At 32.9% G+C, this 12,652-nt stretch overlaps 1 protein-coding gene across 1 annotated transcript; it reads right to left on the bottom strand.

The window, feature by feature from the left end:
- Positions 1–497: 497 nt before the first annotated feature.
- LOC139892837 (fasciclin-like arabinogalactan protein 17) lies at positions 498–7,859 on the bottom strand. Its single transcript, XM_071875965.1, has 4 exons — positions 6,940–7,859; positions 6,038–6,519; positions 1,692–1,802; positions 498–845 (listed from the first exon to the last, which is right to left on the bottom strand). Exons 1-3 carry the CDS (start codon positions 7,734–7,736, stop codon positions 1,729–1,731), a joined length of 1,353 nt encoding a protein of 450 aa, XP_071732066.1. The 5' UTR covers positions 7,737–7,859; the 3' UTR covers positions 498–845; positions 1,692–1,728.
- Positions 7,860–12,652: the final 4,793 nt, after the last annotated feature.

The following is a 12,652-nucleotide window of genomic DNA, read 5'->3' as shown; positions in this document are numbered from 1 at the left end:
ATTAAAATTAAATAATTTTGAATTATTTTGAATTAAGTATGAATAGGTATAAAAGCTAGGCAAAAGAAAACCAATTTTAAATTTATATTTTAATTTATACTTTTAAAATAAAATGACAATCAATATTATCTCTTATGATTGGATGTGGATTGTTTAATATGCATTTTAGGTCTTTGATGAAATGTTCAGCTGACGAGTTTCTTAGTCAGACTTTGTGATTTCACGGATCATTACACTAAATAACTTTAGCATTTACGTTTTAATACCTAAAACATATCACGAGTAAAAAATAGAGATAGATGAGAGCAGAATGTGGTAAACGCGATTTACTCTAGAAATTAAGACTCTAGTGATGATTAATGGATTTTGACTCATTTGCTTACCAATAAATCAGGTCATCAGGACCATACCATGTTATTCGATCTTTTTGTTCATATTATTATATATTTCCACAAATTGTCATTAAATTTAACAACTTAGAATTAGCACTAGCAACAAACATTAGAATACAAATCAAGATTCAAGACAACTCACCTTTACCACCATCCAATCCGTTATTCATTTGACTATACACAAAATAATAATACAAAAAAGATATATATTCTTGTTGCATGCAACAAACCACCCCCTTTTGGTTGCCATCTCCAACTAACAATGGAAAATGACTATTTGATCCTTCTCAATTTTTTTTTTTCTTTTGTATTTTCATTTTCATATTAAAACAATTTAACACATTAAGCAAACACAAAACAACACTAAGTGCATCCACTAATATTTCCCCAAGAAGAAAGCATGGATTGTAGTGTATATATCTTCACATGTCCTTCAAGTCTTTATACATTTCCCTGTATTTCAAGAAAGAACACTAATACTAAGGATCAATTCTGAAACAAGCATTGTGTAGAAACAAAACATATGGTTGATAATTTGATATATGATAATGCATTATGTATAAAGATTCTTATTCTTATTGGTAAGCAAAATTAGACATTGTTTAACATGACCTACAATTCCACTTGTTTTTTTATACTATAAAAGAGGAAAACTTTTGTTTCTGGCTTCTTTTTCTTGTAAGGTAGCAACAGCAATACAATACTTGAACTTAAAGAGAAGTAGCATAGCCAAAAAAATAATAATAAAAGATTCGTAGACCATTTGTATATAATTAAACAAAAAGAGGGCTTATTTTAGTCTACGGGCCGTTTGTTTTATCTCGTATTAATTTTGGTTGACTGAATTAATATATGACGAATGTGATAATAAATGATAAATAAATAATTATTGTTTGTTTTATATACTGAACTACCGTATGCGTCATCGAAATTGCAAAATCAATCCTCTATGTGAGGTACTTGAAAGAGCGGATAATAATAAAATTTAAATAGTCATAACCTAAATGTAAATTCACATTTATATGTATCTTATTGTAGAAGTGAAAGAAACCAAGCACCAATACCAAACTTCACGTACCTAATTATAAACTAAGATCTTTGTAAATTAAGATTTTTTTAGGTGTTAAAAATAAATCAATGTATCGAGGTCACCCTTACAACCTTGAGGTTGAGGGTTCGAGTCCTGTTTAGGACAATTCGTGGTGTATATATTCAAGTTAGATTTAGGTGGGTGTGTGAGTTTGCCTTTCAAAAAAAAAAAAAAAAAAAAAAAAAAGATTTGAGAGAAGATATATAAACCTTTTGATTGGCTAATGAAGTGTAATTGGTGAGAATTCTAGTGGCATGTGGTGAACCGGGAATCTTGCCCAAATGTCCCAAGCACTTGGCATGCTACTTCAAGCAATTTCCCTGCAAATATTAATTCAAATTTTATTATCTTAAATCTTAGTAGTTAAATAAATATAGATGTTAGTACTTAATTTATAACAGAGGTTAAATACTTCCAAATATTCATTATGTCCCTGAAAGCAGCTTCATAAATTCAGATTGTTCCACAACGACTAGTACTACTGACAACTATTAATTAGGACATAACATGGTTCTAGAGGGCCATAGCCCATCTCCATCTTTCCATTTTTTAACCCAACATGACGGTAGGGGGTACCGCGCATGTTGCATTGTGGCGTACCAGTTGCAGATCCAGAATTTCGACATAAACCAGTCAGAGATGCAATTTTTTGATTATTTGTTGAATCGGTTTGGTTAGTATTGTTTGAATCTCTAACGGGTAAAACAGGTAAAAAAAAAAAAAAAAAGTAAGAAAATGAACTCAATCAAATGGATCATACGGTGAAAATCACTCACATAAGTAGTTGTTAGTATATCATATTATTTATTACGGAGTATCTATATATCTATATTCTATATCTATCTATATCTATATCTATATCTATCTATATACTTATATAAAAGAGAGTTAAAAATAGCATAATTGTCATTAAACCCGTAATTAAAGGTTAATATGCCATCTGGACATTCCAGCTGTCCCATCAACAATATTTGAGAATTTTATGATATGGTTAATTTGAAAATGCAATCAATTACGTATAGTAACATAAATCAATACATACATACAATGAAAATAAAAAAACGGGTGTACCCCAATCACTTTTAAGATACGTAATCTCCATCCATTATAATCGCATAGTCTTAATGACTATAATTCCTTATTTTACGTATAATGTCATTCCTTAATGACTATAATTCCAATTCAAAATACAAATGGGTGACTATAAATATATAACATCAATCAAATATAGATGTGTAGCTTTGTTGGTATTATGAACTGATATGTATGATGTACTGTTAGTCTTTGGTGGTTTTCTTTGACTAAATCAACTTATTGCAGAAAGAAGAATGCGTATGGAACGAAAAAACTAACTAGCACTTTGTTCGTATCTTAATGTATTCATTTAATTTTATTGTAATATAGACATCTTCTGTGATCTTTTCAAATGTCTGAGTCAAAGTTGATGATATGTGCATAATGTCCCTTTTTAAATCGTTATTAGTTCAATGTTGAAGCTCACCTCATCATATAATAAAAAATATGTATCAATATGTGCAACGCACGGGCTCAAAACCTAGTTATTGATATAAGGGAAATACTGTGTTCATAAAAATTTTACTCGATGGATCAATTAAATTAGAAGAGATATATAAGAAAGAGAAATTTTAACATAATTGGATTGGACCATGAATAATGTAACCTCATTTTGTGAAAATATCTCTCTAAAATTTTAGTGAGTATAGGATTTCTCCGTAAAATCTCTTCGGATGAGGCTCAAACGTATAAATATCGAAACCTCCGAGGTCCATAAAATTGACGGGTAACCACAAGAGAAATAATTTTGCAATACATGGAAGTCGAATCCCCGACATCCCTTACGGGAAATCAGGTTACTACCAATGCACCAACACCTCGGGTTTTACCACAAGCGATGCCCCGCCGTGGGGGTTTCCTCCGAGAGGGTCGGTAGGACTGTTATGGTTCGTCTAGAGAAATGATCGAGTGGTTGAGTTCCAAATTGTATTCAGACCCCGTCAGTGACTCCTAGCCGACATTCAAAAAAATCAATATGATCTTTATAGTTACATTTTAGAAAAAAGTAACTCTTCAAGAAAACTGTGATGGGTCAACCCGTAACGGTTGGTGCATAAATTACAAATGACCCAACCACCCAACCCACACACATCTATACTATCAACAAAAACAATAATAGTAACCTTAAAACTTATAACTAGACGATGAAGGATTAACTTTGACCCATCTTCTAGAAAGGATAAATTTGATAATTTTATAAATTTTAGTCCACTTCATTCATTTTTTAACTCAGTCCTCACAGTCTTAATTAATCCGCCGGTATCCTCTATTATGCAAAGATCATTCTAAATAGTTAGTTGTGTTGATATGACATTATAAATGATTGTTAATATCTTACTAATTTTTTAAAACCTAACGGATCTAAATTAATGAGATTGAATGCTTTCTACTGACAGCAAGGATTCTAAAGATGTCAACTAGCTGAGAAAGATCTGATCATATGGCTAACTAAATGTAAATATATAAATATAGTAATATATAAGTTATAATTGCACATGAAAATACCATCAAAAAGTAATTTACATATAATATGTATTCTAACCCATAAAAATATATATTTGATGCTTAGAATGTGGAACATGCAACATGCTGACAGTATTGCAACTTTGCAAGTTCAATATAGGTGGAACAGAGATATGGTATACTTGTACTGATGTACAAGTGAATAAACATCAAGTACAAGTGATTATGAGAGATAAGTAGGGTCAAAGAAGACAAATAGACCAGGTAATACTAAGGAAAGTTGAAGTTATTGGATTTTTATGTTGTTTTGATTTGAAGGGTCATAAATAAGTCTTTTATGTTATTCCAAAATAAACACCACCTATTTTGTACTCCAATACAGAACAAAGACACTACAGCTAATAATATACGGTAATATATATATGTGTATATATGTATGTATATTATATATGACCCACTACCCATCTGCCTACTTGATATCATCATTCAATGATGGACCTCACAACATATATTGTTATTTTTAGAGGAATGATATGTAAAACACCACCAGTTGTATGTCTTTAACTTGTTCTTCACACTTAAGGTAGCTTATATAATTAAAGATTAATCAGTGATTTGAAAACTTAGTTGATAATCCTTCTTGTTTAACTAAAGAATGTTTTGTCTGTCACGAAAAAAGGTTGTACATTACAAGCATTGTAGATTACTCGGGGCGGTCCTTTCATGGGTCATAAATTTTACGGAAGTGTCATATTACACAAAAGCTTTGTATATATAAAAGGATAATATGTTCACTAATACTAAAAAACTTTCATAAATTATACTCCGTAGGTCTTTTTAAATTATGGGTCATGTGTAATTGCACAGATTATACGGCACGTGCTCATATCCGGCCTAGATTTTTTTTTATTTTTTTTATACACTATACATGTATAATTCAATTTCTACTATAACCAGTGAATTGGGTACTGAAATATGTAATCTGTTAACCTATGTTAGTCGCTTAGGCCACACGTTGAACCACTAAAATTTAGACTAATTAGTAGTATAATGACAGTTTGTACTTGTAATCAAATAAAAAACCGATGTCGTCACCGTACCTATAGTCAATACACAACTAACTTAGATAGATAGATTTGTCTTCTATTGAACAACCAACATGAAAGCTATTGAAGTTATAGTCTAGCAAACGGTCCCATTCGGTATTATTGAATTGGTAGAATGTTATTGTTCCCAAATACTCCGTATATAACTACCACAATTTACAAAAGTTACAGCACACAGTACAACTACATCAATTAACACACAGTTTTATTGTATGCACCTAATCTTACGTTTAAAACATAGTACTCTTATATGTTACATGTAAAATGCAAGTTATAATTGCATATGACATTCCAACCATGTAAAACTCAGTTCATACTTCATAGTGTCTAAATCAAAACTACCTCATTTATGATTTCTATCTAAGATCTCTTTAATAATTGATTGATAATTAAAAGGTTTGATTCATCACGGGCCACCAGTTGGTCATCAAAATGTCATTTTTGCCCTCGTTCACTCACCGACAGCCCAAATTCACTACCCTGACCCACAAAGAATCAGACTACACTGTTAACTATAACAGTAGCATATATGTTATTCTCTTGACCCACACATGTAAATATAAATACTGAATCAGTAGATAAAACGAGCCAAGATATATATGAGTCAGAAGTTACCTAAAAGGTATCACATCCTACTAACCCATTTTAGGAACTTAATAGACGCTCTCACCCATTATCAACTGAGCTACGCGTAGTTAACTTGTTATCCTAAATTTTTTAATTTTAATTCCTAAAAATAAGTCTGCCAAAGCTCTCAAATAATGTTTAAAAAACTTATATTTGTGTTTATGTTTTTCTGTTCCTTATAAACAATTTTTTTGTGTTTGAATAGACAAAATATAGTTTAATTAGCGAGACAACGAATAATCAGAATTAAACTTATATCGAAGAGTGAATTGAAGCCAACGTACCTCTACGAGGCTCAGTTGCAGGTTGAAGACGATCAACATTCTTTGTACTTTCCAACTTCTTCGCACCAATCTTCTCCGAAGCGGGAAACAAAACACCATCAATCCCTTGAACCGATATTCTACCATCCGTATAAATATCAGGATCGAACAAATATGCAGTTTCCTCATCATTCCCAAATTTAACCGAACCATCAGCCTCTTGAGCCAACACCTTATGAGGTATATGAAGCGTATCATATCGAATTTTACCAAATCTTCTTACCGCATTATACATACTTTCTTCTGTTTGGTATTCTGGTACAATGTGGTAGTACATGATCCTTTCTGGGGCACCTGGCTCCGCTAGTTGATCAGCGGTTAATTTCGCCATTGCTTCATCGTTAGGTGCTAGTACGGTTAATACGTACCCTTCTGATACTAGTTTCCCCATTTCGGTTGCTAAACTCGTTAAATTCACCAATATGTCCGCCAACTCGTTGTATCTATTTAACGATAAACATCCATTAGTCGAATCAATCGAGTTAATACTGAAAACCGTTTATAATAGGTTCAAAATTTAACTAACTCTCAAAAAAATTCTTAACTAACGTACATAAAAAATTCTTAACTAACGTACATTTTTTACCGTTACGACAACCATAAAGGTTGTCAGTAATATGCATAAGTGCGTTGTACATAGCGATAAATATTCATTTCTGGTGACGGTTATTTAGATGTAATAAAATATAAATAAAATATATATAATAACATCATAATAGTTCCTTTAAATCAGAACATGTGTATCTTATTTTATAAAGTCACAATAATTGGTAAATAATTTAAGTACCTTAACTTTTATTATTTTATATTTTACCTAACATATTAATTATAAGTAAATAAACATAAAGTTAACTAATAGTTACCCGCCGTATTGCAGCAACGTCTGGATGAAATCCTTGACCTGGCTCTCACCATCAAAGTGGTGGCGTGGACCGCCCGGTCCAGGTGCGGGTGCAGGAGCCAAGGACGGACCGGGTGCCATGGCGTATGATATCGGAAGTACGGGAGGCGATCCAGCTGGAACGGGTGCAGCTTTTTTCTTCAACCTGTTTGTTCTTGGATCGACCTCCGGTGCACCTTCCGGTTTAATAGCGGAAATTGCACGCAAACTCCTGCGATTATTAAAATCTCGTTCTACCGATTTCGGTATCAACAACCGATTGATCCCGTGAATAATTCCGTCCGGACGGAACACATCGTCAACCCGAACAACCTCCGCATTGCCCGCGAGCCGTACCGTATCCAAATTGGATAAATGTAGCGGCTCGGACGATAGCGTTGTATGCCGGGTCAACTTGTTCGGCCAGTCAGACTGGCCGAGTCGAGTCGGCACAATATGATGTAACAGAAGCGTCTGGAGTGAGTTAAGGTTCCGTGGTTCAAGTAAAAACCTTTTGAACTCCGGGTCAAGTTCTCGCTCCAACGCTTCATTTCTCGGAGCGAAAATTGTAATATTATGATTAGTTACAGCCTCTTCTAGAGTCTGTAGCAACAATGCTTTTTCCACGAGCTCTGCTAGCTCGGTGTACCGGGAATCCAATAGCGCGACCAGTACAGAATTTGAATTGACCTGTGCGGTCGCGCTGGGTGGCTTCCCGGCCAATGCAGCTCCAACGAGCGTGATAAAAACGATTGTGATATACATTTGAACTGACGCCATTTTTCCGGTTGGTGTCTTAACCGGATATTATGTATAAAGAAAGCCAAAAAAGGATTTTTGATTTGCTTGTAAGGGAGGTCAATGGGTAAAGATATAGACAGATAGATACAGAGTGTGTTTGTATGTATATTTCTAAATTATGTCTTGTGGTTGTTGTTTCTCTCTCTAAGTTTGGTTGATTTATATATTTGATATTTAAGTGTAGTCATGAAATGGTGAGGTGTACGGCAGTTGAAAACAGGGGTTTGGTATAAAGGTAGGGGGTTTAGGGGAACTAAATGATAATTTAGGGTGTGAAGTATAAAATATTGGGTAAAGTATCGTCGGTGGTGTGGTGGTAAGTTGCTTTCTTGGAGTTTATATGTAAGAGTCAGCCACAAGAAGAAGCAAAAGTTTGATGACATGATGATGAAATGTCTTTAAGTTTTATTAATTTTATTTTATGAGAACATTTTTATTTTTGGTTTTTAGTTACATTATATGTAAATGTAAATAAAGTACTCCGTAATTGGTTTTGCCAAAATTATTAGATTTCAAATTTATCAAGATTTACACAATAGCTATATATGTGAATACTTGATGATCATAATCAAGTACACGTCGTTACATCATATTACAAATGAGACGTCGTGTGTTAAAACAACATCTCAACGTCAAACCAACACATCTGATTAGTTCATACTTCGTGGTCATCGTGATAATTAAGCCTTATAATCTCATTAACTCTTTTGTAGTTGTTCACACGATTTGCCTAAGATAGGTCTCAAGCATAACGTTCGAATAAATAACCACTTCCAAAAGATAACCAAAGAACTGAAAAGAGGGGTTGAAATGTTAGTGCCACGTTAATACTTTCTTATAGTTGTTGAACAAATACTAGACGCTATGAACTGATGATTGAAGAACTGAATTTTTGAGTCTTACATCAGTCAAAAATACATTTGTTTGCTATATATTATCCTTATATACTAATTTCTGAAGCACTCTTCATAAAGGTGTTATTCGCTAATTATAATTGTTCTTTACAATCTTTAAACGGCAAAATCACGCATCTAATTTCACCATAGGAGTGCAAAACGCCACCTGAACTTAATCTGGTAATTACATTTTACTTAAATGTAATATATTGTACCCAGATTTTGTCTTTCTCGTCTAAATATCTAAGATCCCTTCAATGCATGTTGCTACCGTCAGTAGCATGATGAAAAGATGGAACAACACATGGTAGATGCTTCCGTCGGGAGCGATTTATAATAACTAGGGGTGTGCATATTACAGAAAAATCGAACAAAGCTGAAGAATGAATCGAACTGTAGTCGAGGAGTTTCGATATGGTCCATGATTCTTACTTTACAAGTTTTTCACTCCTATGTACCCTACGTACCAAACTCGGAAGAAAACAAAATATTGAACCATATCAAATATTGAATATAAATTCGTTGTTAGAATACTATCAACCATGACACCTGTCATACAATCACATTGGTGTCACCTCAGCGCCACCTCAGAACCTTCTTTCAACCACATTCTCAACCACATTCACTAACAACCATCACACCAACCACATTGACCCCATTTCCAATATTTTTTTATTCTAAGTATTCATATTATTATTATTATTATTATTATTATTATTATTATTATTATTATTATTATTATTATTATTATTATTATTATTATTATTATTATTATTATTATTATTATTATTATTATTATTATTATTATTATTATTATTATTATTATTATATTATTATTATTATTATTATTATTATTATTATTATTATTATTATTATTATTATTATTATTATTATTATTATTATTATATTTAAATTTTAAAATTATATTTAAATTCTAACGGCTAGTTTATGACCTTTTTAAAAAAAAAAACGGCTACTTTTTACCCTCTATATAAACAACCCTTCACAACTCATTAAACACACACTTCTTCATCATCTATTTTCTCAAAATCAAACTACAAACTTAAACCAAAAATGTTGACTACTCCCCCCATGATTGCTTCGTTTAACGTTCATTACGGTGGTGGTTTCGATATAGACTACAAAGTGTATGATTACACTAGTGGTAAAAAAAGTCACGTTTGCCGAAATCAACATTCGTGACCTCGGCTTATGAAGTTTATTAGCTTTTTTGAAGCAAAACGTACCCTTCGAACACACGGATGTTCTATACTTTGAAGACGATTGTCTTCCCGAATTGTCGGCGATGAGTCTTCGGACCGAAAAAGCTTGGGACTCGATCATGGCGTTCAAATGTAATATCTCTGTATTTGATTTATGAAGACTACTCTCCGTCATGCTGTTCCGGTTAGTACAGTGATGGTCAGTTCTGGTCGGACGTTCCTGAATCTCAAGCATACCCGGAAACCCATGTATTTCTTCATGTTTGAAATTAAACGTTGCACATCATGTGCATTTGGCCTTCTCATGTACTCGGCCGAATATAAGTGTAAAACATTTTTGCAAAAGTTTCTAAACAACAATAAGCAGTTGATTCACCCATGTGTATATATTCATCAAAAGCATTAGGTGCAATACCGTACGCTAATTGTCTAATAGCGGACCTTCATTTTTAGAAAACATTAAAACCTAATAAACCGGTTATATCGTATTTCTATTGAAAAAATGAAATGTAATCGGGAATAGGCTGTTGATTAAAATTAATTATACCTCGACATATACGGATGAACAAAGATTTGCTCATACGGAAGCGTCTTCGAAACTTATCAAGCGGGAAAGTATGTGTGTCGGAAAAATAATCGTTGTACAATTGTTTAGCTTTTCCCTAACGATCTCGTGGAAAATGTCTTCTCGGAGCTTTAGGTATAGAGACATTTGAATTTTCGGCATCATCATCTTGTTCTAAAAAATCGATAGCATCGAGTGTACGAAGAGGATTATACGCTTGTGCAATAGCTAACATTTCTTCATAATTTTCATCATCTCTATCCATACTCGAAAGTTTTTAAAAATTAGTATGATAATCTAGTATTTAGAGTGTTTAAGATAATGTTGTAGTGTGTGATTTAAATGATAATGTAGTGTGTGTAATGTTTAAAATTGGGTAGTGTATAAATAGGAGAAATAAATAACTTTGAATAAAAAAAAATCCAGCCGTTGGGTTGCAACGGATATATTTGTTTTTAAAAATTTATTTTATTCAAAATGGCCAAAAATAGCGTGATTGTAAATGTCATACCATAGCAATTTGAGGGACGGGGATCGAATGGCACTAGCAACCGCGCTTGGTAGCAACGGCGCCAGACCAACGGCGGAGCAACGACGCCCTCAACGGCGACCCGTTGAGAGCAGTCTTATTAACACATTACTTCTCTTGTGTTGTTAAGTATTAATATGAAAAAAATTAAGCCGGTAGTACCTGTGGTTTGCATACTTTTGCATTGATACACCTAAACTTTTTTTTTTTTTGCTTGGTTGATACCCATGGTTTGCACTAGTAATGTGTGTGGTACCTCATACTAACAGCCGTATGTTTTGTCAGCTTAAACCCTCACATGTGCAACGCATGTGAGGGTATTTTCGTCCCATCAAATAAATGTTTCCCTAGTATAATACATAGAATACTTACATTGATCAGCAAATAATTATACGACGGTTTGTTTTCTCCTTCTTCTTATGCGTTCATCATCATAAACAAAACAGTAACCCTATTTGCGAACGAGATGGATTCTCGTTTATATCATATATGAAACGAATCAGACTCCTTTGATTTCAACGATTTATATGGTAAGATGTTATATTCATCATGTTTTTTTTATATTTAAACTGCTACTGTTTCATTAATACTGCTCAGTTTTCTTTTTTTAGTTGATTATCCTGGACTTTTTACAATCAAATTACATCATGGTGGCCAAGTTACTCATCCTCCACGTAGGAATTATGTTTAATGGTAATACAACTTATTTCGACTTAGTTGCAAGTGATACATTTAGTGTTAAGAAGATAACAAAAATAGTGGTAGATTTTGGTTATGATTGCTATTCTAATATGTCATACCATTTTTGTTTACCTGATTCAAATTTGGATTATGGATTAGAAGCATTAAGTACATGAAGTAACATGAAGTAACAAAGCTTGATGATATAGTGACAATTTTGGTTAAGAATCACATAGGAGAAGAACAATGTGAGGATGATGATAGTGACTTGAATGTTGATGAAGATAAGACAGGTAAAGAAGAAAGTGAGGATGATGATATTGATTTTAATCTTGATGAAGTAATCAAGTACAAGATTTTGATGTTGATATGAATGACTTTCATTGTAGCATTGACAAAGATATTGAATTCATGGGAAATGCTTCTAAAACTATTGATGTATGTCCAACTGATCAACAGATAGTTACTATTGAAAGGTTGAATGATGATGAGTTTGATAGTGAACTTGAGTACGAACATGATATTGAAGGCGACAGGAAGAAGAAGTTAAAATAATTAAGTTTGCAACAAAAACAGATGTTGGGTGTGACAAAGAATAATCTGTATTTTGGTCAAGAATTTGGGACAAAAGATGAAGCTATTGAATGTATAAGGTTGCATGCCATTGAAACACAGATAGATATTGTGTTTAAATACAATGATAATAGGAGGATTAGAGTAGTTTGTAAAGGGTTAAAAGCAGATGTTGTTAAAGTGAATGAAACAAAGGAAGACACAGTGGGTAATAATAAACAGAAAGGCAATAATGTAATTGTTGATTCTGAGAAAGAGAAGGGTAATAAAACTTGGAGAACCAAAAAACTTAACAATGTGGAGTGCAAGTGGGTAGTTCATGTATCAAAGAGAAGTGGTTCAAAAATATGGCAAGTGGTAACATTTAAGGATAAACACATATGTGCTTGGTCTAGAGAGGTTACACATTTCACATATACTTTCTTGTA

The sequence above is a fragment of the Rutidosis leptorrhynchoides genome, chromosome 2 (genome assembly GCF_046630445.1).
Source record: "Rutidosis leptorrhynchoides isolate AG116_Rl617_1_P2 chromosome 2, CSIRO_AGI_Rlap_v1, whole genome shotgun sequence".
In the NCBI taxonomy this organism is placed as follows: domain Eukaryota; kingdom Viridiplantae; phylum Streptophyta; class Magnoliopsida; order Asterales; family Asteraceae; genus Rutidosis; species Rutidosis leptorrhynchoides.
Note: the sequence above shows the minus strand (reverse complement) of the source record. Positions and strands in the feature narration are given on the sequence as shown.

Excerpts from the sequence above, each read along its gene's own strand:
- LOC139892837 (XM_071875965.1), bottom strand. The coding sequence starts at position 7,736 with ATGGCGTCAGTTCAAATGTATATCACAATCGTTTTTATCACGCTCGTT. Across the intron at positions 6,520-6,939 it reads ACGTTGCTGCAATACGGCGG|ATACAACGAGTTGGCGGACA; the intron begins GTAACTATTAGT and ends ATCGTTAAATAG. Across the intron at positions 1,803-6,037 it reads TGCAACTGAGCCTCGTAGAG|GGAAATTGCTTGAAGTAGCA; the intron begins GTACGTTGGCTT and ends TAATATTTGCAG.